Source organism: Artibeus jamaicensis, unplaced genomic scaffold (genome assembly GCF_021234435.1).
Source record: "Artibeus jamaicensis isolate MK-2021 breed Jamaican fruit bat unplaced genomic scaffold, CSHL_Jam_final contig_3290, whole genome shotgun sequence".
NCBI lineage: Eukaryota > Metazoa > Chordata > Mammalia > Chiroptera > Phyllostomidae > Artibeus > Artibeus jamaicensis.
This window is the reverse complement of record NW_026521779.1, coordinates 1178144-1202594: the sequence shown is the minus strand read 5'-3', so window position 1 is coordinate 1202594 and position 24451 is coordinate 1178144. Positions and strand designations below refer to the sequence as shown.

Sequence of the window (24451 nt, the reverse complement as noted above, 5' to 3'; positions counted from 1 at the left end):
CGTTCGGTGCTTGACTGGCCTCGCCTAGGGGGCGGGACGGAGGGTGGTGTGTGGGCAGAGCCACTGCCGTTCCTCCCCAGCCCGGCGACCGCGGCGGTGCGGCTTGCGCTGCTGGCTCGGCGCTCGGCTGGGGCGGCCTGGCCCACAATGAATGGCCGCCGCGGCTGCCGCTGCTGCTGAGGCGGAGGCCGCGGAGGCCGCGGAGGCGGAGGCCGAGGCCCCGGCGCAGGGGGTCGCGCCCCGGGCCCAGGCCCGGCCCCAGCCGCCGCTGCGGAGCACGCCAGAAGCCCTGGGAAAGCGGCCGCAGCACAGGTGAGGCGGACCGCCTCAGGCCGGGTTCCGGCCTCCTCCCGCCCGGGCTGCCCTAGGGCATCCGAGGTCCAGCTAAGGACTGAAGGGGGAGAGCTTGCGGTGGCGGGGGGGCTCCTCCGAGCAAGGAGGGACCAAGTCCACAGCCTGCACTGTGGCTGGACCGACGAGTGAGGGGGGGCCTGCCCCCGGCCAGCGGCCTCGAGTGTCCAGCCCCGGGCCGGGCCGCGGGGCTAGGGAAACGGCGGGATCTGGCCCAGACCTCCTCCCCTCATTGCCAGCGGAGGGGGAGAGGGGGGCGGGGCGAAGCTGGGAAGGGGCAGGTGCGGGGAGGCCTGGGAAGTTGGAGGGCCCGAGGGGTAAAATGAGGAGGCCCCCGGGGAGCCCGGAGGGGGAGGGGAAGGAGGAGTCCGGCTTTGGGCGGACGGAGTGCGGGGAGGAGGGGAGGGCGGCGCTGCGGGAGGGAAACGGCTCGGAGGGGGTCGGGGCGGGGCGGGACTTGCAGGTATTATCGCCGGTGGAGGTGGGTGGGTCAGGTTACATGCTTGGGGGTGGCTGAGGAGAAGCCCAGGAAGTGGGGCAGGGTGGGTGTGGGCGGAGTTAATTCGGAATCGGGAGTTGGGGGAGCCGGCGGTTAGTAGGTCCCGGAGATGTTTGCAGGGGTCACCCGAGGTTAAGGGTGAAGAGATGTTGAGGGGGAAAGGCCAGATACTGGGGCGATCAGGTAAGTTGAGGAACTTGTAGGAGCTTTGGGAATGGGGAAAGGAGGAGCTTTTGGGCTACGCTAATGGGGATGTGAAGGCAAGTTGTGAGAAACTAGTGTTGATCAAATGTCACGTGCCAAGGTGTACCCCTTTCTTTTTTCTTTCCCATACTTAATTCCTGTAAGGCTCTGGGTCCCCGACCTACCCTCTGGGCAAGCCTCTGCTGGCTGTTCAAGGCTGTGGCCTTCCAGGTGGGTGTTTGTGTGGGAAGCTTGGGAACACCTAGCTCCGGCATCTTGTTTACAGTGGGGTGGCCTTGCACACCCCCACCCCATATATCTGTAGACAGGCAGCCCAGCTGCCCTTACCTGACTATCTAAGGGTCCTAGAGTCTTTCCCCATTTACTTTGATTGGAGCCTGAGGTTTAAACAGCCGTTGTCTTATACCATGGGCCAGTTTCCTGGAGGTGAACTGGGAGGTGAATTGAAGTTTTGTTGTTTTGGAGGCTTACTGTAGGGTAACGGACAGTCATCAAAAAGGGGATCAAATTAGGCACCTACATCCTGGCCCAAGGCCCTTGGGGCAGGCTGTGCTTCCAGGATAATGCCCTGGGCCAGACTGTGCTGAGTTTGCCAGTGGATCATTGATTGCTCACCACCAGTAGGTCAGTTTAGGCTTTCTTCGTGGTACAGAAGATGAGGCTTGGGGTGGCTTGTCCCCAGGTCACATGACCAGACACTGGCAGGCTTGGATTGGTTGACCCTCAGCCCAAACCCATAATCCCCCAAGTTGGCCTTTGAGAGCCATGACTGGAGGAGCTCCCCAGTCTTCCAGATTCCTTGGCAGAAATGCTCTTTCCTCTTTCCATTCCAAGAGATGGGTCAGTGCCTTTTTGGACAGATTTCCTGGTGTCCCAGGGGGTAGAAGTGAAAGCTTCTTTTTCAGATGTCTGGTTATATTCCTCATCCCCCATTCACCTTCTTGGAGCCAAGAGGTCAAAGGTAACAGCTGTGGACTGGCAGGGGGAGGCACTCCTGAGAATGGGGCCCAGGAGCTAGATTTTTTCTTTGCTTGCCTGGTTTGTCTTTTTCCCACTTGGGTTCCAGGTCAGCCCACTCCATCTTTTGTTCCTTTTCTTTGAGCTAATTGCAGAGCTGTTGCTGCTGTGTCCTGGGAACATTGACTTGGGAGCCTAGCACCTGAGGTAGGAGCCGCAGACTGTGGGTTGAGTGTATCAGCCAGATCTGGGTTTAGTGATGGGTAGTCACTCTCATTCCCTCCATTCCACCAATCTCCCCATAATTCCTAGAACTGGCCTCTGCTTTGGCTCTGGCCCCCTTTCTTCTGTGGCTGGCCTCCTGGTTCTGGAAGGTGTGGGAACTGGGCCAGCAGCCCTATGTAAAGAGACATGCCAGGTTGGGCTGAGACTGGGACCTCCTCTGGGCTCCAGCAGGGTTCTGGGCTGGGTACTGAGGACAGCGGTGGTTACCTCTACTCACACAGCTGGAACAGGGATAGGGGCTAGTGGCAGTTGGCTGTGATATATGGATGGCAGAGAAGAAGGCAGTGGGTTTGAGCCTGGACCTGGAGCTGTGGAATGCACATTTAGTAACTAACTACTTTTCTGTAATGACTTTGGGTGCATAGACCTAAGGCGTCAAAGGAGGCCATAATGGGCAGGGCATTGGAGGTGTAATACAACAAGTAAAGGAATCCTCGGGGCAGTTTTATTTCACTACGGTGCTGATCCCCTGCTAGGGGCTGGGGCGGGGAGGGGGTGCAGCCCTGAGTAACAAATCCTAGAGCCACTCTCAGCAGCTTTTATTCTGGTGAAGGTCACCAACCTCAGACAAACAAGTGATCAAGATAATTTCTGCTATTCCTGTGTTCACGAATTTAGTGAGATAAGGGAAAATGACAGTGAATGCTGGCGGGAGAGAGCTTTAGATGGGATGCTCAGGGAAGGCTTTTGGGAGATTTGAGCCTTGAATAATAAGAAATTATGAGCCCCGGGGGTGGAAGGCGGGGGCTGGGGCAGGGAAGGGCAAATGTTCCAGGCAGAGGGGACAGCCCATTGAGAGCCGTTACTGAGCTTGTGCCAGGCTCCTGCCAAGTGCTCTAAATATCTTGTCTTCATGAGGGAAGGAGCCAGGAGTGACCCTGATGTGCAGGCAGATTCTTAGTGCTATTCACAGAAAGGAAGCAGCTGGTCTCAGGGTCTTCCTGACACCCCAGATGCAAGTCCAGACCCCTTGGCCTGCATCTGGGGCCTGTTACAATCTGGTGCCCCAGGCAGGCATTGGAGAGCCCCAGGAGATTCTTGAGCAGGACTGTGAGGAGATGAGAGCTTTGGTTGGCCTTGTAGGATCTGTCATTGGGGTCAGTGGAGGATTGGGGGTTGGTCTGGTGAGGTCTGACTGGGAGTTGATCAGTGTCATTACCAAAGCTCAAGGTGGAGAAGGTGGCCTGTCAGCCCCAGGGGATCACTGTATTTGAGGCTGAGGTGAACTGCCGGGGCTTGGAGACACGGAGGCAGTGTTTATATCAGACGTTGTTCCTGTTAGGTCCTCCCTCACCCTCATCGCCCCTGACCACTTTCCTGGGTGCCTGGCTTCTCTGAGCACTCTCACATCTTTGAATTCATTTAAGCCCATGCCTGCTGTGAGCAAGTGAGCCCTGCTCCTTCTCTGTGATCCTGGGTCCTCCTGCCTGAGAATGTCGTCCCTCCGTTTCCCCCTAGAAAACCCTTTGAACCACAGAGGCCATGAGATGGGAGTAGGCAGGTAGTGCCTGGTTATAGTTACTGTCCTGCCTTCCCTACCTCCTCCTTGGTGAAAGTCTCAGTGTCCTGAGAGACTCGACTGTTTCATGACTTAAGCGCTGGTTGGACTACGATGAGCTGACATGCTGCAGTGGAGAGAATAAAATTTGCCCCTTGGCACCACACTGCTAAGCAGTGTGCCAGCCACATTGCTTGTGGCCTTGCAACCCTTAAGCAAAGGTCTTGCTGTCGCACCTCTGTTTCCTCATCTGATGAGTGAGGACAAGCAGACATACCTGTATCTACCTCAGCATGTCTCCTCCAGGGGCAATTCTGTCCCCTCAGGGGATGCTTGGGAGTGTCACAGCTGGTCTGGCAGTGCTCCTGGCCTCTAGTGGGTGCAGAAGGTGCTGTGCGACATCACGTAATATACTGGGCAACCCACCACAGAGAACGACCGTCTCCGAGGGTAGCAGTGGGGTGGTGGCCACCAGTGAGGGTTACATGAGAAGTTAGTGTCCTGGTGTGATGCCACGAAGGCCCTGGAGGAGCCCTCTGTAAGCACTGCCAGTTACCGTGAAATCACATAAGGGTTGGGAGATGGTAAGAGGCATAAGCTGTCTCCATTGCTGTTGGAGAGTTTGCAGTCCAGTGAGGGCTAGGTGGATGGACAGAAGGAGGCACCACTGATATTAACAGCTGACATTCCTGGGCACTGACTGCATGGTGGGTTACTTGGTGGTTTAATCTCTGAAACAGCCTTGTCAGGCTGCTGCTGCTATTGGCCCCTTTTATAGTTGGGTAGACTGATGGGGGGCAAACACTACAATAGATAAATGTTTCTGGGAGCAAAGAGGAAGGGAAGTGTAATTCTAAGCAGGAAGCTTTGTGAGGGACATTTGAGCCTAGTAAAATAGTAAGACTCCAGTTCTTAGGCCCTGCCAAGCTCTGCATGATGTCCAAGCGCGTTTCAGCAAGCCCCATCCCAGCAACCACCCATCCTCAGCCCCTCCAGACTCCTTTGTGATAGCTGGAGCAGTGATACTTCGGGGTTTTTGCATGGCTGCTGCCCAAGCGTCCCTTGGGTGTGACTACACTGAGGGAGCAGGGTGTACCTCAGCAGCAAGGAGGGCTTGTGGTCAGAATGGAAAGGGGGCTGAGCTGCTGGGTTTCTCCTGGAGCTGCTGCAGGCGGAGGCTAGGTTGGTTGCCCAGGGCTGCTAGGAGAGTGGGAGGTTGGAGAGGCAGCAGGCTAGACTGCTCATCCCTGGAGGTGGCAGTGAAGGAAGGAATAGAGAAGAGCAGGGGAAAGTTGGATGAATGTAGGTGGCCTCCATAGGGGAGCAGAAAGAACCAGCACCCTGCCTCGCCCTTGAGAGCACTCTAGACCCTGGGTGGGGGCCCCCAGGTGGGCAGCAGATTTCATTTCTGCAGAGGACATGCCCAGCAAGGATAAAGAGCCCTGGCTTTGGCTGTGGCCTTGGCCTCTCGGCTTCCCTTTCCCTGCTGTGGCTTCTCTGAGCCCCCAGTTCTCCTACCCCTGAAATCGGGGCTAGTCACAGCAGCTACCTGCTGTGGAGAACAAGACCCATACTAAGGGCGAGCTCGGCATGGACTGCCTCTCCAGCCATAGCCAGGAAGCCTCCTAACTCTTGGACTCGAGTCGGGTGGCCTGGGTGTGATTCTGGCCCTCAACTTCATCTTTCCATGGTCTAAAGACTCGTTTCCTCCCCCAAACTAAAGTAACCCCCTTAAGCCCTCGCTGGGCAACCAGTGCACAGTAGAGACCATGTGAATGCCTGCTACTGTTGTGAATCCTGTCCCCCACTATGGATTTAGTGGCTGCTTTTCAGGGAAAAAGAAAGGGAGTTAAATGTGCACAGACTTCACAAAATACAGTTGCCAATAGTAGGATCTGTACAACCAGAGCATTTTGTGCTGCACTAGCAAACGGTTGCTCGAGTTGTCTAATTCAGCCCCTGCAGAGGGTCCCAGTGGTTTTGGGTCTCCACCCCACCCCCCACCCCTGCTGTGGCAGGATCCGGCCACCTCTTGTTGAATTGGGTAAAGGATTGTGGGGCTTTCCAGGGGCCTTAGGTCGTACTTACACTTGGGGTTGGTTTCCCGGAGCTTGTTTACATGTCAATGGGCCATCACAGCTTCCCTGGAAAGTCAGCCAGAATATCCAGGCCTTTGACAGTCTCTGATAAGGCATACATCAGTAACCCCGGCCTGTGCTGGCTGGAGAATTCAGAGCTCCCTTCCCAAAGGGGTGGCAGTTCGTTTCTACTCCAGGAATTGCTGGTTATACAAGTTGTTTCATTTCAGGCCTGCTGCACCTCAGCCTGGCCCTCGTTTGCCGGCAGAGTGAGCACTCGTTCACATTCAGTTACACTGCGCCCTAACTGGAACCCTGATTGCTGGCCACCCACCTGGTGCGGTTCTTAGAGGAGGGCACAAGTCTGCACAACACCCTCCGTGCTGGCCACAGCAGCTCGCACTGAGGTGCACCAGACACCCCTGCCCAGCTTCAGAGACCCCCTTTGAGTCCTACTCCTCCTTTAGTCTCCTATTTTAGTCTCATTAATGTGGAATGAGACAGGGAGTTAGGTTGGAGGCAATGGAAGTAATTCTTTGGGCAAAGGACACAGCAGCATGAAACAGGCCAGCACCCTGCCCCAGTGTAGCTGATACAAAGCCAAAGAAGGACATACCTCATTTGCTAGATGGTGGGAAGCGCCAAGGAGGAAAAACAAAGCAGGAGAAGCAATTGAAGGAATCAGGGTTGGGAGAGGCTCTGCCTTTAGAAATTCAAGGTGGTGATTGGGGTATGAAGAACTGTGGCCATTTGGGGACAGTCTTCTAGAAGGCTGAAGAACAGGCAGGGCCCCAGTGGGGCCCAGATGGTGAAAACTGGTTTTGAAGGAGTTCACGGTGAATCTAATGATCTTGGCCTGAGTGGGGAGCTTTCTGATGAGACCTACAGCCAGAGCAGGCTTTGGGGGGATGGGAGCTCGGGCGTAGTAGGCACACTGAGTCGGCATCTAAGCTGTGTGCAAATCTGGCCCCCATGGGGAGGTCCAGGCCAGGGGCTCCCTGGCAGAGTCGTGGGTGACGAGTTAGATGGTATTCCTCGCCCGTCTCAGTCAGCTCAGGCTGCCGTAACAAAATGCCATAGATGGGAGGCTTAAACAACAGACGTTGATTTTACACAGTTCTGGGGCCCGGAAGTCCAAGGCGCCCTCACAGTCAGGTTCGGGTCGGGTTCTGGTGTGCTCCCAGGGCCTTTCCTCTGTGCATGCTTGGAGAGAGACATACCTCTTTCTCTTATGTGGATACCCGTCCTACAGAACTGGGGCCCCATTTCCGTGACCCCAGTTAACCTTAATTTTCTCCTATAGACCATGTCTCCAAATACAGGCATGTTGGAGGTTAGGGTCAGGGGACAGCAGTTCTATCCACAACAGAGGACTGAGCCCAGGGGGAGCCTTCACCTTCTTTCACTTTCTGGAACAACCACACCCACCTCTCCCTTAAGGCGCTGCAGACCTTCCCTGTGCCCCGAGGGCAAAACCCCAGCCCAGACACAGCCACTCCCTGGCCTGCAGAGCTCAGCCCTTCCGGGCCAGATGATAGTTCCCTGCCTGCAGCACTTTGACTGTGATTCTGAGTTATCACATCCCTCGCCACCCTGAGCTCCCAGACACTTCCTGGCCCAGGCAGATGCTTAGCAAATATTTGCTGAGTGACTGTTGGGAGGTCATGGAAACCGCATGCTGTGGTCTCACATCTCAGTGGGAGATCTACTCAGGTGCAGATGGGAGCTGGGAGGGCTCTGTGGGCTCTGTGTGTGGCTCGGGGCTGCCTTTCCCCTCCAAGGGAGTCTAGGGTTTTGGCCTGAGTGGAGAACTTTCTGATGAGACCTACAGCCAGAGCAGGCTTTGGGGGGATGGGAGCTCGGGCGTAGTAGGCACACTGAGTCGGCATCTAAGCTGTGTGCAAATCTGGCCCCCATGGGGAGGTCCAGGCCAGGGGCTCCCTGGCAGAGTCGTGGGTGACGAGTTAGATGGTATTCTTCGCCCGTCTCAGTCAGCTCAGGCTGCCGTAACAAAATGCCATAGATGGGAGGCTTAAACAACAGACGTTGATTTTACACAGTTTTGGGGCCCGGAAGTCCAAGGCGCCCTCACAGTCAGGTTCGGGTCGGGTTCTGGTGTGCTCCCAGGGCCTTTCCTCCACCTGTGCTCTCGGGGGGAGATGTCCTTGGTGCTGTGTGTCCGCCTCCATGTCTGCTCTTTTTAACATGTGCCACGTTGTGGAGAGAGGATTCAAATACAGTTTTCTGTGCTTGGGGAGTTTATCATCTAGTGGGGTTTCCATAGGAGCTTAATACAGAAGAAGGGTGACCTACCCGGGATTTCTGAGAGCAGGTGGCAGAGGAGGAAGATGTGGGCAGTGGGAGAGGAGCACTCCAAGCAGGTTGCACAGCTTGGCCAAACGCCTGGCCCATGGAGGGAACCAACACAGGGGACCCGAAGCCCGAGGCCCCAGATAGGTGGGGGTGAGGGGCTCATCTCCGTGGGAACAAAACTGTTAGATAGTTTGGAGACCATGAGCCCTGTCTCCATCCCACCACTGTCCAGCAAGCAGGTGAGTTGAGTCAGGCACCAGCTGCTTTAGAGCCATTTCTTTTGGGAGCTCTTGAGGGCTCTGTGGAGCTTCCCTCACAGGGCTAGTGTGGGTGAAGGGCTCTACGCAGGGATGACATACGCAGGTGACACATGCAGGTATAGTTCCTTCTGAGCCCAGCAGACTGGGTGGGGAAGGGAGCCCTGGGTAGTTCTCTAGGGTTCCTTGTGGCTCCTTTACTATGGTCTCACAGCCCTTTAAGGGACCCCCCCCACACACACACCAACCTGTTCTTTGTAGGGACAGCAGGGCCACACCAGATCTTTGCAGCTTATTATAGACCTGCCACCCCACTGCCAAGCCCTGTGTACTGATTAGTTGAGCCACTTGCACTAATTGTCATCCTGTGCCCCCTCCCCCTTTTGCTAAGCTTCAAAGCCCAGGGTGCTACACTCAGGCTAGGGGTCAGGTTCAGCCAGAATGTCAGGTTCTGAATTTTGGAGGCTCCCTCCCTGCATCTCTGTTAGTGCTTCTATTGCCGAGCTGCACCAGTTCCCATGGAGGGGTCTGGGTGGTGCTGAGCTACGGTATCTGCCCATAAAGGGGGAGTCCTAGCTCTTACCTGAGAAGGTAGCCCTTGGAGACTGCTTGCAGTAGTGTGTGGCACATTGAGTTCAGTTAGGGGGAGTCCCTCGGGGTGCCCCCTGCAGCCCCAGAAGCATCCACATCCCCTCCTCCCTCTCTTCCCCTGTGCGCCGGCTGCCCTGTCCCAAACTGGACTCATCTGGTTTGGACTCATCTGTTCCTGTCTTGGTGCTGTGTGTCCACCTTCCTCCCCACTATTTAGTATGCTTTTTTTTTTTTTAAGGTTTATTTATTTTATTTCTAGAGAGAGGGTAAAGGAGAGAGAAAGAGAGGGAGAGAAACATCGAAGTGCTGAAGATACATTGCTTGGTTGCCTCTCACACCTCCAACTGGGGACCCAGCTGCAACCCAGGGATATGCCCTGACTGGGAATTGAACCGATGACCCTTTGGTTTGCAGGCTGGCACTCAATCCTCTGAGCCTCACCAGCCAGGGCTATTGAACACATTTGCAAATATATATTGAGCCTCTGCCTTTGTTCTGAGTTGCTGATCATGAGCAAATCTGGCCATAATGCCTGCCCTCATGCATGGGCAGTCTCCTTAAAGGAGAAACTGTATGTACAGCTCTTAAAACACTGTCCCCCCAATTCCAGGGCATCGGAAGAGAGCATGGGTGGCTTCTTGCTGCCCAGGGCCAGTGAGCGTTGAAGTGTAGAATGAGAGAATCCTGTGTCTCCCACCCCATGAAGCAACTGCTTATGTTATAGCATCTCCCTATACCAGGGACTGCCCTTCCTTCCTCAGTACTTCAGTACTTCCTCCCACTTCAGTACTGTGTCTTGTGTGCTGGTCTCCACACTGCTGTTGAGAATTCTCCAGAGCTGGTGTAGGACCGAGTCTCCCTTGCTCAGAGCTTCCCATTTATCACTCTCAAAAACATTTGTTCTCACCAGGCCAAGGCCCCACCTGTTCCATACCCCAACAGCCCTGTCCCCCTGTGCTGCCCTCTACCCACACTGGCCTCCTTCCTGCCCAAGACTGTTGGTAGCTCTTTGTCATCCCCCCACCTCTTTGCTGTGCCCCCAAGGTTGGCTGCTAGATGACATTCACCCCAACTGTAATTAAGTCTCTCCCTGTGTCTCTAGACAGATCTGTGAGAATTCTCCACAGGGGCTGTCTGCCCGACACCTTGCAGTCCATCATGGTGGCTTGGGTGCTTGCATCCCCATTTTATAGACGAATAAACTGAGGTGCAGAAAGGCAAGGGGCTGGCCCAAGGTCACATAGCTAGAGAGTGGCGTGGTGATATCAGAACCCAAGTCTGGGGCTTCTGGCTCCACAGCAGGCCTGTTCTGCCTTGGTCGTCTCTCTTGGGGTGTGAGCCTTCTCTGAAGCACCTTCCAGGGGTTCAGTACCACCCTCTCCCTTGATCACCTTGACCCTGGTCACTTGGGCCTCAGTACCCAGGGCAGTTTCCATGTGGCAGCCTGAGAAGGTAGGTCAGGGCTGCCAGGTCCTGAATGAGGCTCTCTGGGCTCTGCCCTTCACCTCAGTTTTCCCTGCCTCCTCACACAGAGGGCCAGCTACCAGCCCCTCCAGCCCTGAGTTTGAGTCCCTGGAAAGTATGTGCTTCCTTCTAATGGGATTTCTTTTCTCTGTCTCCCTCCTCCAATTGCCCTAAGTGATTCTGATGATGACAACAAGGAGCACAGCTGAGGGAAATCACAGGTTTCAGTGCCCAGGCAGACCCTGGTTTGAATTGTGTCCCTACCACTTACTCGCTGATGACTTGGGGGTAGTCCTTAACATCCACATGGCCTCAGTTTTCTCAGATGAATATTGGGAGTATGAAATCTGCCCTGGAGGTTCACTAAGAGGATTCAGGGAGCTCCTGCAGGTCTCTTGGCAGCTCCTTCTCTAGGAGCCTATGTGCTCAGAGGGGCAGGACCTGCAACTCCCTCTGGCAGAGCCAGACGGAGCCACTCCATGAGTCCAGAATGAGTTTATAGAACCAGGTTGGTCTTACCAGCTATTTCCAACTGGAGAAGTGGAGATTTGGAGCTTCTGATTCTGGAATGAGTCAGTTCTGGAGTCAGTACTCACCCTGGCCCCAAAATGCACCTCTGAGCCTACAGACTCGAGGCTGCTTCTGTTCCCCCAGGCAGCCTGTTGAGAATGAACCCAGTGTTACCAGGTAGGGCCCGATTCTCGGCCCATGGAGGCAGGTCAGAACGGACTCGCTAAGGAAAGCAAACTAAGGAATGATGGAACACTAGCTGGGTTCTCTGGTTAGTTCCTGCCCCAGGGCCTTTGCGTGCACTCTTTTTATGTCATTTCTCCTCATTCTTCTCACTAGCCTAACTCTGCTCAGGCCTTTCTTTTCACCCCTACTCTGCTTATTCAGGACCACTACCTTTTCCACCCTATAGAATTGCAGGGGACACTCTTACCCATGGGGGGGCACTTGTAAAACCACATCATCCTTCAGCGGCCTTTTATGATTGCCCCCACAGTACGGGACATGCACTTCCCACCTGATCAGCTCTCCTGGGTTGGAGTGTGCACTGACATAATAGGCTGTGGTGCCAAGTGCACACATTTCAGAGGTCCTTGGCCCCCCATCACAATAGTAGTCTCCTCACAGATCAGGATAGGGGTTGGCCTCTGTGAGCAGGAACCTTATATTTGCATTTCTTTCCCACCTATCCTCACTACTTTGGGGTTACTTTGCATAGGTAAAATGTGTGGTATGGTTTTATACATTTTATTTTTAAATATTATTTTTGAAAATAGGCAATATATTCATCAGGTTCAAAATTCAAAAGACCCGTAGAATGTGCCTGGCAAGTGTCATCCCCGGTTCTGCCCAGAGAAAACCTTACAGGTTCAGCGCTGTTGCCATGCATGCACCATGCACTTGACCCACTTAAAGTGTGCAAGTTAGCAATTCTCAGTGTGGTCACAGTTAGGCCTCCATCACCACAATCGTAGAACATTTTTCAACATGTTGAGAAGAAACCCTGTAAATTTGGTTCCTGGACTCAATTCCACTTGGGATTGAGGGGCTGGGCCTCCCCCATACCAACAAATAATTCTCAGGCATCAAAAGAGTGTCTTGAGAATTCAACTTAATTCTCACACTACCTGGAGATTGCATCAGAGGCCACAGGTTAAAGGCTCTGTCCTGTAAGACTGCCCCTCCCACACTGCAGACACCAGCTGCAAGCCCAGGTTACCTGTGCTTGTACTCACTGGCCACAGATTGGAGGTTCCAATGACCTCCTTCAACTCAGAATTCCAACTGCAACTGAAGGGCTGTGAATCAAGAGGTTCCCATAAACTTCTCTGTGGGTTCGATTAATTCGCTAGAGCCTCTCAAAGACCCCAGAGAACATGTCCCCTCACTAGATCACTGGTTTATTGTAAAAGGATGTGACTCAGGAACGGCCATATGGAAGAGCTGCACAGCGCCAGGCCAGGTAAGTGGGAAGGGGCCCCAAGCTTCATGCCCTCTCCTGGCAAGCCACTTCCCCACATCTCCATGTTTTTCCTGGAAGGTCTCCCAAAGCTGCCGTCTTGGGTTGTTATGGAGGCTGCATTACGTAGACTGAGCAAGTCACTTGCTGTTGGCGATCCATCTGCAGCCCCTCTCTCCTCCCCAGGCTGGGCAAGGGGCTGAAAGTTCCACACCTCTGATCACAAGGTTGGGTCCTTTAGCAACCAGCTCCATCCTTAGGTGTTTCCAGAAAGTCTCCTCCTTAACATAACAAAAGACTGTTCTCACTCAAGGGTTCCTAGATCTGTGAGCCAGGAATCACGGACAAAGACCCAGTGTATGAGATACATATCTGGGTCATCTGAATGACCAAATATCTATTTCTTACACATCATAGTGTGGCATCCTGCCTCCCTTTGCTCACACCTTCCCTAAAGTTTCCAGCCTCTGGAAATCACTAATCTGCCCTCTGTCTCTGTGGATTTGCCTGTTGTGGACATTTTATATAAGTAGGATCACATAATATGTGCTCTTTTTTTCTGGTTCTTGCATTTAGCATCATGTCAAGGTTCATCTGTGTTGTGGTGTGTACTGGTTCATTCCTTTTTATAGCTGAATAATATTCCACTGTATGGAGAGGCTACATTTTCTGTATCCATTCATCACTTAGTGGACATTTAGGTTATTTCTACCTGTTGGCGATTGTGAAGAGGGCTGCAGTGAATATTCATGTACAGGTTTTCCTGTGGATGTATGTTTTCACTTCTCTTGGGTATAATTGTGAGGAATGGAATTGCTGGGCCATATGGCAACTGCATGCTTAACCCATTTGAGGACCTGCCAGATGGTTTTCCACAGCAGCTGCACCATTTTGCATTTCTACCAGCAGTGTAGGAGGAGGGTTCCAATTTCTCATCCTTGCCAGCACTGTTATCTGTCTTTTTTCTTCTAGCCTTCCTGGTGGGAATGAAACAGTGTCTTGTTGTGGTTTGGATTTGCATTTCCCTGGTGACTAATGGTGTCCTCATGCAATTTCAGGATTTCTTGAGTGGTCATTTAGTCATTCAACAAACGGTGGTTGAAGGTCATGTGCCTAGCACTGTGGATGCTCTGGGAGTTTCCATGCCAGTGTCCTTCAGAGTTAGGTTATGTGTGGAGTGCTAGTGATGCTTTATACTCACAGGGTGTTCACTGTGTTAACTCATCTCATATTTAAGCACTTATGTGTAAATTTGCCTTTCCCCCTTGTCTGCAAGGGACATCATGTAGCCACCCTGGCCTATAGCTGGTGTGGCTGATTTGACAATCTATCCTAAAGGAATGGAAGGAGTGGGTGGCCCCTCAGAATCTCAGTGCCTCAGCAAATCTATCATGTGGCTGGGAGCAGGGGTGAGCATGCCAGCTGACCCCATCCCTCTGTTTTTCTTCCCCTGTCCCCTGCACAGCTGCCACCATGGCCCAGACCCTGCAGATGGAGATCCCGAACTTCGGCAACAGCATTCTGGAGTGTCTGAATGAGCAGAGGCTTCAGGGCCTATACTGTGACGTGTCTGTGGTGGTCAAGGGCCATGCCTTCAAGGCCCACCGGGCTGTACTGGCTGCCAGCAGCTCCTACTTCCGGGACCTGTTCAACAGCAGCCGGAGCGCGGTGGTGGAGCTGCCGGCAGCCGTGCAGCCCCAGTCCTTCCAGCAGATTCTCAGCTTCTGCTACACAGGCCGGCTGAGCATGAATATGGGGGACCAGTTCCTGCTCATGTACACGGCTGGCTTCCTGCAGATCCAGGAGATCATGGAAAAGGGCACTGAATTCTTCCTCAAGGTGAGCTCCCCCAGCTGTGACTCCCAGGGCCTACATGCTGAGGAGGCTCCATCTTCTGAGCCCCAGAGCCCCGTGGCTCAGACATCGAGCTGGACGGCCTGCAGTACCCCGTTGCCCCTTGTGTCACGTGTCAAGACAGAGCAGCAGGAGTCGGACTCTGTGCAATGCACACCCGTGGCCAAGCGGCTATGGGACAGCAGCCAGAAGGAGGCCGGGGTTGGTGGCAGCAGTGGTGGCAACGGCAGCCGCAAGATGGCCAGGTTCTCCACATTGGACCTGGCCACCAATCGGCCGCCCCAGCAGGCCCTGGCGGTGGCGGCAGCAGCGGCAGCAACAGGAGGCGTGGTGAGTGGGCCCAGCATGTCTGAGCGGACCAGCCCAGGCACCTCAAGCGCCTATACCAGTGACAGCCCTGGCTCCTACCACAACGAGGAGGATGAGGAAGAGGATGCGGGCGAGGAGGGCACAGATGAGCAGTACCGGCAGATCTGCAACATGTACACCATGTATAGCATGATGAATGTTGGCCAGAGCGGTGAGGCACCCTTCCCACCCCTCCTCCACTGCCACCGCCACCCCTGCTACCCCCATCCCGAACACATCCTGCCCTCTTTCCCCTGCAGCTGAGAAAGTGGAGGCCCTCCCTGAGCAGGTAACCCCTGAGTCCCGGAATCGCATCCGGGTGCGGCAAGACTTGGCATCTCTCCCGGCTGAGCTCATCAACCAGATTGGTAATCGCTGCCACCCCAAGCTCTATGATGAGGGCGACCCCTCTGAGAAGCTAGAGCTGGTGACAGGTAGGTTGGTCTCACTTGCTCTTCAAATCCCGCTTTCCCTCTACCCTGTACCTCTGTGCCCCCTGGGCTGCTGGCCTATGGCACAGCCCCTGGCTTTGTCCTGAGGCATCTGAGCCCCTCTGTGTTGATACACATCAAAGACTGGCCTCTAGGTTTTTGGTCTGGAGGCAGGCATAAGCATTGGGGGGACATCATGGCCACAGGGAGCAGATGAGTAGTTTCTTGGGTGGTGTGAGGGCAAACTATGTTACAGTTAAGAATTTGGCCCTTGGTCCTGGCCTGTGTGGCTCAGTTGGTTGGAGGATTACCCCATAAACCAGAAGGTCATGGGTTTGATTCTTGGTCAGGGCACATGCCTTGGTTATGTGTTTGGTCCCAGGTTGGGGCACAAGAGGGAATCAATCTGTCTCTCTCTCACATCTGTGTTTCTCTATCTCTCTTTCTCTTCCTGTCCCCCTCCTTCCTCTCTATCTAAATCAATAAGCATGTCCTCAGGTGAAGATTAAAAAAATAGTTTGGCCCTCAGAGTCAGGGTACCTGAGTGCAAGTCTCCACTGGTTGTTCTTTCTACCTCCTAGCTGGTAGTGCTGGCAAAAGCTGCACGTGTACTAGGTGGGCCCAGCACAGTGCATGTGCCCTGTGGACAGTGGCCCCCCCATCTGTCCTTTCCTGAGCGCTGCCCTGGGGCAAGTTGTCAGGGAGGTCTTGGGAGCTCTAAGAAATGGGCCTGGCCACCCTCCATCTTCTCCCTTTAGGCACCAACGTGTACATCACAAGGGCACAGCTCATGAACTGCCATGTCAGCGCGGGCACGCGGCACAAGGTCCTGCTGCGGCGCCTCCTGGCCTCCTTCTTTGACCGGTGAGGCCCTTGCCAGAACCTGGGAAAAGTAGGGGAGTTGCCCCATGGCCCCTACCACCACAGGGGGCCTGATTCCCCTCCCTCATGACCTTCTCCCCAGGAACACACTGGCCAACAGCTGTGGCACTGGCATCCGCTCTTCCACTAACGACCCCAGACGCAAACCGCTGGACAGTCGAGTTCTCCACGCTGTCAAGTGTGAGTGGCCAGCCTTCTGGAGGCGGGTTGGGGTAGCCCTCGGGAGAGCAGCGCAGATGGTCCTTTTCTCTGGTGTTGGCCCTGATAGGTCAGTTGGGTTCAGTGTTAAGGATTCTGAGGTTCAGTCTAGGTTTTTGGGGTAGAAGGCTATGACTGGTTAGAGATTTCTTCCTGGGATGGGGCAGGGCACTGAAGGTGGGGCAAGGCTTGTATCAGATGTGGGGACTGGGGGCAGGGGGCTCAGACTCAGGGTGGTCATGGAAGTTTTGAAGCAGCCAGGCCCCCAGCCAGTGGTCAGGAGGGAACTCTTTAAGTTTGCATGCGGAATCCCCTAATTCCTAAATTCTGGCAAATGATTCACGGGGAGCATTGGGCCGCCCCGTGAAGCCCACATACCCCAGACACATGGCAGAGCTCAGTCAGGCATGGGGCCCAGTGATGGGGTGTAGCCTGCTGTCTGTGAGACCTCTGTTCTCTCCCCTCCGAGAGGGGCTCCTGGGTGTCCTGTGGGTGGGGTCGAGGGAGTCAGGAAAGGCATGGCCAAGTGGCTGCTGGTGGGATGGGAAGCAGGTCTGCACTGGGCCTGAGCTGTCCCTTCTCCCCCCACAGACTACTGCCAGAACTTTGCCCCGAACTTCAAGGAGAGTGAGATGAACGCCATCGCGGCTGACATGTGCACCAATGCCCGCCGCGTTGTGCGAAAGAGCTGGATTCCCAAGGGGAAGCCGCCTGAGGGTGACACCTACACCACCTTCATCAGTGACACGGGCAAGCTGGAGCCGGACATGATGGGCGTGGAGCACAGTTTCGAAACAGCCAGTCATGATGGCGACGCAGGCCCCTCAGCCGAGGCCCTCCAGTAACCCCCCACCAGGCCCTCCACGAGGCTGTCACACTCCCCCTCCTGTCACCCCCCACCTGCCATCTTGGTCACGAGCTACTGTTTGTCCCTCCCCAGGACCCTCGGGGTGTGCTGCATGCTCTCGGCCCCTCGGCCTCCCGTCCCACCCCCAACCCCAGACCGAGTGGGCTGGGAGAGGATGGCAGTGGTGCGAGCTCTGCGTGGCCTTCTCTCTTTTTCTTCTCTCTCTTGCACACACTTGTGCATAGTTGGGGAGCACTTGCTCCCCTCTCCTAACCCCTAGCAATTGTTTCCCCATTCTACTCAACCAGGCCAGGCAGGGGAGGGGCTGGTCTGGGGGCAGTCCTCTGCTCCACCCATCACTGCAGCCCCTCGGGACTTGCAGAGGGGCCCGGGGGTGCTCAGGACCCCTTCTGCCACCACCTCCCAGTGCTTCCACGTTTCCAAAAGCGCCTTCCTATCTTCCTCGTCTGTCCCTGCACCTGGGGCTGGGTTAGGCGAGGCTGTGGGGACTGCCCTTGTGACAGCTGAGGAAAACGGGCTCAGAGAAATCCCAGGACTGACCTAAGGTGACAGGCAGTGGTGGGCTCAGCACCCTTCTCCCCGACCCTGTGCTCAGCCTCTCTTGCCCCTATTCAGTCCCCTGGGGCCTGAGAGGGGCAAGTCCTGAGTGAGGGGTGCAGACGGGGAGAGTCTTTGACGATAGGACTAGAGGTTTCCGGGGCTCATAGGTGCGTGTGCGTGTGCGTGTGTAGTTTTGCTTTGAAATGAATGAAGGTATGAGAGGCAGTGGGACCAGGGTTGGAACCAGGGGGGCAGGCTGGTGTGCCGCTGCCCTTCCCTCCCTCCCCCACCCCATCCCACGGCAGGGCTCCCAGCCCCCATCCCCTGTACATACTTTTTAAAACATTTTTTTAGCTAATGAAATACTGAAGTATAAGATTCCTTTTATTTTTCAAACCAGTGGGACTGTGTCTGATGTCCCCTTTGGTCCTGGGGGGCCGTGGAAGGCAGGATGGGGTGGGGGGTGGGGGCAGGCTGACTGTGTTGCGTGCATGTGGAGTGTGGGTGCAGGTTTCTGAGGCAGGACCCAGGCCCAGCCACTGCTGGGACTGTTGGGTCTGGCCAGCTCCCCCACAGGGCTACGTGTGAAGGGTCTCCCTGGTCTCAGCCTGTTGGCAGATTCCAGTGCTGGGGACAGGGCAGGACCCACTCCATCGTTAGCAGTTGTTTGCGGAATTTTCTTTCTAACCATTCCTGTTTTTAGCCTCACACAGTGCGAGTGTTTGATTTTTTTTGAGAGTTATGTGTGAACCAGAGGGTTCTTGTTTATTTCTATTCCCCATCCACCCATGCTGGGTGCTGGGTGTCATTTGACAGTTTTTGTCTCCAGTCCTTTTACTCACTGCCTCACCTCTCGTCTCTTCCCCAAGTCTGACAGCCCATTGCTTCCAGAGACAGTGGGTTGCCAGGGGTGAGTGGGGGCCTCCCCAGTGGACCCTTGGAGGCCTCCCCCCACCCAGCAGTCCCCACCAGCCTGTGGGAAAGGGGTCCCTCAAGCATCTGCTTGTTCTGGTGGGTGTCCAGTCTGGCTGGGATCCTGGCACCCTTCTTTCTGGTCCGAGGGGTGGGGACATCTGGGAGGGAGTCGACACCCCAAGCTAAAGCACAAGCACCTTAGTCACACCTTCCCTGCCCTTCATCCTGGCCTTGACACCCTACCCTAGCGTCATCCCAAAGCACAATATCCTGGTCACTTGGTGGACCCTTGGGGCCACAGAAGGGTGGGCTGGGGCTCCAGCCAGCCCCCAGAAGGAAGCATGAGTCCCTGGTTTCTCCCCCTTCCAGGCCTTAGCTGGGGGCCAGCTCCTGGGACTGGTTCTCTCCCCACCCTTTTTTCTGGGCAGGCCCCTGCCCAGCCACTCCCTGCCTTGTCCTTAGGCAGGGCTTGCCCCATCCTTCCTCCGCACCCCTGCACCACTGGGTTGGGTGGCAGAGCCCCCTTGTTTCAGGGACCCCCAGGAGGTTCCCCTGGCTCCAGGGACTGTGTGTTGGTCTGGTGGTGTAGGGAGAGGGGCTGGGCAGGGGTGCAGGGGAGGAACTTCCTCACCAGGAGAGCCAAAGACAGGGTCGTGCCTTACCCCAGGAGCCACCCCTGTGCCCATCCACTCTGCCCCCCCCCCCAGGGCAGCCTGCTGCTGTTCCTTTTTCCCCTGCCCTGCTCTGAGCTGCATGCCCCCACCCCTGTCCCACCCAGGCAGCCGGGAAGGAGCAGGGATGGAGAATCACAGACCAACACACACAAGACTGGAGGTACCTCCCCTGGCTGCCCCTCATCCCGCTGGACAGGCTACCTGCTGTGTCCACGTGGAGTGCCAACACCTGCCCTGCTCTGGGCCAAGCCCCCTCCCCCTCCCTGGCCTGTAAGTGAGATTGCACATTAACTACTGTAAGGAGAGGAGCGCACTGGGAAATGTGAACATGAGAATATCAGTGACACTGATGAGGAGAATAAACTAAACGCCTTTGTAACAGCCCTGCTGCACGCTGGTCACTGGGAAGGGATGCTCACCACACATGGGTCTCCCATTGTGCAGAGCGATGCCTTCACTGCCCAGGGTTTGACAAATACAGGAAGATCATGGCTCAGGGTGCACTGGGAAGTCAACGTGAGGGTAGGGATGGCACATTGTTTTTAGGTGGGAACAGATCTAGGCTGCCAACAGACCTCCACTTACAACATCCTTAAGGCTGCCCAGCCTATAGATTCACCCTGACCCCCAAATCCCATGTGGGCATCCCCTAGAAGCTCCACTGAATGGGCCACACGACCCACTCACTGGCTGCCCTGTGGTCTGACAAACCCCCACCCCAGGAACATATCCTGAACACACCCCTTACCGTCCCAAGCCAACACAGCTTTTAAATAGCCAAAAGTTGAGATGGCACATCTAGGGGTAGGGTCCTGAGATATGAAAGGACAAAAGGTTGGATGGAGCAAGAAAAAGACATTGAGGTGCCTTAGGGGCCCATCAGCTCATAGCTGTTTTAAGCAGCTGGGAAGGGTATTTACCTATCTGGGAGATCCCATCAAGTCAACAAAAGATCTGTGCTGGGAGGTGGACAGGGAAGCTACATCTCTGCTCAGGCCAAGTCCTTTGGCCCCCTGATAACAAGGGAGCTTCAGGTGTCCATGGACTAATACCCTTGAGGTTGACCCTTGAACAACCCAGGTTACCCATGCAGTCAAAAACTGTGTAACTTGATTCCCCCAAAACAGTCTACTATTGGCCAGAAGCCTTACTGATACCATAGTGAAGGAACACATATTTTGTATATGTATCATATACTGTATTCTTACAATAGGCTACAGAAAAGATGAAGAAAACCATAATACATTTACAGTATTCATTTTAAAAATTGGTGTATAAATGGCCCTCCACAGTTCAGACCTGTGTTATTCAAAGTTAACTGTATTCCACCTCACAGGGTGACTTGAATGTTTCAGTAAGATCAGCCTCTTTGGAGTCCTGAAGACCAGCTTCAGTTGCCAGAAAGGGGCTTTGAGAGCAGTACCAACAAAAATCCATAGGTGGCTCTGTCCGACCTGACTCTCAGAGCACAACTTTTAGCCCCAGAAAGACAGAAATATTTCTAAGTATAGAATGGATCAAGAGAACCCACACAATAGCAAAAAAGTGATTCTGTACATTTTTGGTCTTTTTTTTAAGGTTTTAACAAATTGGCATGGTGGAATAACAGCCTTGTATTACAGCACTTATGTAATACATAACACGTATGTGGGTGAGATGCAGGTTCCCGGGTCTGATCGCTGAAGGTGGGGGGGTGCAAACTAGTGACAATCTAAGGGTCACAGTACTTACAAGTTTACCTGGCTTACAGGAACCATTTCATACCCAGGAAGGTTCTATGGCAAAGCCCTTAAATTTACAAAAGCTGCCTTGTTAGAAGTGATACATCCATCACACAGAGAACAAGAAACCAGGTGTGCAGTTGGAGTCCAGCATTACCTCTGCATGACCATTCAGAAGTGACCACTCAGCTCCATGGCTAAGGCATTTGCCTACCTTGGACACAAAACAGGCAAAAGATGTTCAGGTTGAACTCCAAAAGCTCAAGAAAGATTCATGGTTTGAAATTTCCAGTGGTAATCAAATTATCCATCATGAAAACCAAGAAATAAACCAAAACAGTCTTTTCTGCACCCAATACTGACCACTGAAATCCCTAACATGCACACAAGTGCACACACACACCTGGGCCACAGTGTGTACAAACAGGCTTAGAATTAAGAGTTTCCCTTCAGGAGGCAGCCGCAAGTTCCAAGTCAACATGCCATATAATATAAATATGTATAAAAAATCTGGGATTTTATTTCCAAATTGGCACACATAGAAGGCACAGGGGCAAATAAATGGCTTTGGGGCACTGAAAATAGAAATGGGGCAAGGCGATCTGAGGTCCTCCTACCTCCACCAACCCTTAAGCGCACTTGGAAGAGAACCAGTGGCAGAGGCTTGGACCCAGGTCCCCAAGGGTCCCACTGGCTCTGGGTGAGAGCCTTGGGACAGCTCCCCAGGCACAACCCCCTTCTCCCAGGGGGCAGGGCCCTACCAACTGCCCCAGGCTGAGGGATCAGCGTCCCCAGAAAGGCCCAGGGTCAGAGAGAGAAGAGCACGATGAGAACCAAGAGAAGCACTCCCAACAGCACAATTGCACACCACTGTCGGCGGTCTGGGGGTGAAAGGGTCAAGAAGTCACGGGGGTGGCAGCAGCAACCCATGTCCCCCACCCCCCTAACTGCTTTCCCCAGGAGACTCACCACTTGTCATGTGGGATACTTTGGCCATCTTCCTGAGGACCCCATCCATCCGTGACTGGGTGTGGTCCATTTCATGAGCAAAGGCGTCTAGCATGCTGCCAAGACCAAGATGATTTTAGCCCTTGAAGGGTCCCCCAGTGCAGCCAGCCTCAGGCTCCCCACCCACCCTGGGGGTCCTGGCCTCACATGCCCTGCTCATCCAGCTCCTCTCCAACACAGCTGGACATGTGCTTCAGAACCTGGATGCTCCCGGACACCATTTCCAGCTGTTGGTCCTGTTGGTCCATGATCAGCTGCAGATTGGAACTGCTGTCATCAGGAAGCCCTGAGTTGTCTGCCCACAGGCTCTTTCAGCCCACAGCCCAACTACCCACACAAACCTGCTGCGTGGCCTGCTGCTCCTCAATGTAGCGAGAGGAGGCTGAAACCATGCTGGCATCTAGCAAGTCAGTGGATGACTTCTGGGTGGCTGGTTTGCCTGTCAGCATCTGGAAGGGCACAGATGCCCACTCACCATAGAGCCAGATACAGGCAAATTTAGACAGTAGTTAGTCAGTAAGGCAGTCTCTGAAGTGGGATGACCTGGGTTCCTGAGGCCCACTTATTAGCAAGGTGACCGACCCCAAGGCCGTAACACTTTGCCTCCCTACGCATCAGCTTCCTACCTGTAAAATGGGGAGAACTATAATCCCTGTTTCCATATGTTGGAATGAGGAAATGAATTAATCCATGAAGAACACTTATTACCACATAAACAGATGCCTATAAGAATCTGTACTTTAATCCCCAAGGCAGCACACCAGGAACACTTTTGGGCACTACTTAGGACTCGAAGCTGGTGTGGGCCTCAGTTCCCCTACCATCTCAGAACCCATATGGGCTTATGATGGGATGGGAAGAGGCTGGTGGTTTCACAACATACAAAAATGGGCACACAACACAAAGGGGAGAGGTACATACACAGGCAGTAGAGAGCATGCTAACAAAAGGCATGAACAGGCACACCCACAGAGGGAAAGGTGTGTATGCCCAAGGCAGACAGGATACACTCAGAAGCCAAGTTCACATACTCAGATGGGTCAAGTGCATATAGAGAGCAAAAGCATAGACATATATGCTGGAAACAGTAACACACAGAACAAAGAAATGGGATAAATATACAGACACAACCCACCCACCCTGAGCAACCGGTATAGACTTCTGGGAGAAGGCAGAAGGGAGTATAGGATCACTGAGGGCTCACGTATAAACACACAGAAAGCAGGCAGGTAGAGCGTCAAGAGAACTGCATACAGAAAGGATGGGCGTTGCACATAAGGGACAGACATACACTTTCCCGGGAGACAGGCGCACACACGGAGAAGGCCACCCCGAAAGATCCTGTGAGGATGCTGGGTCAGGATATTTTACCTCTCTCTTATTTCTCTCCATGAAGGCTACCGCCGCTGGACTGACCATATGGTCCTTCATTTCCTGGGGGTGAGGACAGCATCAGAGAGTAAAGACACCCCCAGGACCCCACCCTCACCCCATCAGAACCTCGTCTCACCTGGACTGCCTCCCGCATCCGCTCCACGAACACCTTTCTTTCCTGCAGATCCCCAGCTGGGAGCTTGAATTTACCTGGGTTGGCTTCTACTATGCGTAGGCCGCAAGAGTCAAGGATAGAGCCAGATACAACCCCCTCCTCTTCCTCAAAGGCCTCAACGCCTCCCTGGTATCCATCCTCCCAGCTCCCCGGCAAATGGACTCTCCCAAGGAGCCCTCCAATACCCCCCCCTCCAGGATATCGATGGTCTCCTCCAGGTCTTCGAGGTCCCACTCGATGCTGCGCAGGCCATTCCGCAGCTCATTGGTTGTCCAGTCCAGCTCCTCGCGTCCGACCGCGGCGCCCTCTTGTAGGAGCTCGCACCAGCGCTGGTACAGCCCGCGGGCTGTGTTCACCGCCTTTTGCACCTCGCTGCAGGCAGGGGCACAGCGGGCACGGCTGGGAGCAGGCGGGCCTCCCGCCCTTTGTTGCTCCCCCAAATGAGGGGAGGGTGCAGTTCAGAGGACCTCCACATCCCCCTGCGTACCTCTCTCACTTGGCCACCGGGCGATCCCGCCCGCGCACCCCAGGACCGGTTGGCACGCTGCGGCCCGCATCCGGGGACCGGCTGGCAGGGGCCCGAGCACCCTCTGCCCTCCCCCATCACTGTCACTCACCCTCGGACTACAAAAAATGGGTCTTCGAGAGACATGTCACCGCCCCCCCGTCGGAGGCTAAGCCCCCTCCCCTCTCCGCCTTGCTAGCAGCTTTCCTCCCAGCTGTGGAGAACCGGCCACCACCCCCCTCCCCGCCACGTGACCCGTATCACCATTGAGAGCAGGACTGCCCGGAGAGAAAGAGAGGCCTTGGAGGCCGGAAGTGAGGGACTCCCGCCCCTCCGCGGCCATCTTGGTTGTGGGCAGAGACTGCTTTCTGAAAGCATGTCACATTCCTTTGCGTCTGCGTATCCCGCCGTCCACAGGTTTGCCCTATTTCTGTCTGCCCCGGTTCGAGTTGCAACTTGGAATCTGTGGGTTCGAGACCCAGACCCTCGAAT

General features: G+C 54.6%; 2 protein-coding genes across 4 annotated transcripts; one reads left to right on the top strand and one right to left on the bottom strand.

The window, feature by feature from the left end:
• The first annotated feature begins 91 nt into the window (after positions 1-91).
• On the top strand, positions 92-19557 carry NACC1 (nucleus accumbens associated 1). The gene is made up of 6 exons (XM_037145773.2): positions 92-312; positions 13932-14840; positions 14929-15102; positions 15858-15963; positions 16064-16161; positions 16771-19557. Exons 2-6 carry the CDS (start codon positions 13940-13942, stop codon positions 17022-17024), a joined length of 1533 nt encoding a protein of 510 aa, XP_037001668.1. The 5' UTR covers positions 92-312; positions 13932-13939; the 3' UTR covers positions 17025-19557.
• An 828-nt stretch (positions 19558-20385) lies between these two features.
• STX10 (syntaxin 10) lies at positions 20386-24181 on the bottom strand. Of its 3 annotated transcripts, none has more exons than XM_037145776.2 (8): positions 24072-24181; positions 23657-23826; positions 23416-23510; positions 23277-23339; positions 22247-22354; positions 22053-22159; positions 21867-21961; positions 20386-21111 (listed from the first exon to the last, which is right to left on the bottom strand). In XM_037145776.2, exons 1-8 carry the CDS (start codon positions 24104-24106, stop codon positions 21095-21097), a joined length of 690 nt encoding a protein of 229 aa, XP_037001671.2. In that variant the 5' UTR covers positions 24107-24181; the 3' UTR covers positions 20386-21094. The 3 variants fall into 3 exon arrangements, with proteins under 3 accessions (XP_037001671.2, XP_037001670.2, XP_053519765.1); XM_037145775.2 differs by lacking the exon at positions 20386-21111 and adding an exon at positions 21398-21778; XM_053663790.1 differs by lacking the exon at positions 20386-21111 and having other exon boundaries at positions 21873-21961; positions 22057-22159.
• Between the last annotated feature and the right edge of the window lie 270 nt (positions 24182-24451).

What these genes read in the sequence shown, in the direction of transcription:
- STX10 (XM_037145775.2), bottom strand. Translation starts at nt 24,106, where the DNA reads ATGTCTCTCGAAGACCCATTTTTTGTAGTCCGAGG. An exon ending in TGGAGAGAAATAAGAGAGAG is followed by an intron (nt 22,355 to 23,276) that starts GTAAAATATCCT and finishes GTGCCCTTCCAG; the next exon opens with ATGCTGACAGGCAAACCAGC. An exon ending in AGCAGCAGGCCACGCAGCAG is followed by an intron (nt 22,160 to 22,246) that starts GTTTGTGTGGGT and finishes TCCAATCTGCAG; the next exon opens with CTGATCATGGACCAACAGGA.
- NACC1 (XM_037145773.2), top strand. Translation starts at nt 13,940, where the DNA reads ATGGCCCAGACCCTGCAGATGGAGATCCCGAACTTCGGCAACAGCATT. An exon ending in GATGAATGTTGGCCAGAGCG is followed by an intron (nt 14,841 to 14,928) that starts GTGAGGCACCCT and finishes TTTCCCCTGCAG; the next exon opens with CTGAGAAAGTGGAGGCCCTC. An exon ending in CTGGCCTCCTTCTTTGACCG is followed by an intron (nt 15,964 to 16,063) that starts GTGAGGCCCTTG and finishes CCTTCTCCCCAG; the next exon opens with GAACACACTGGCCAACAGCT.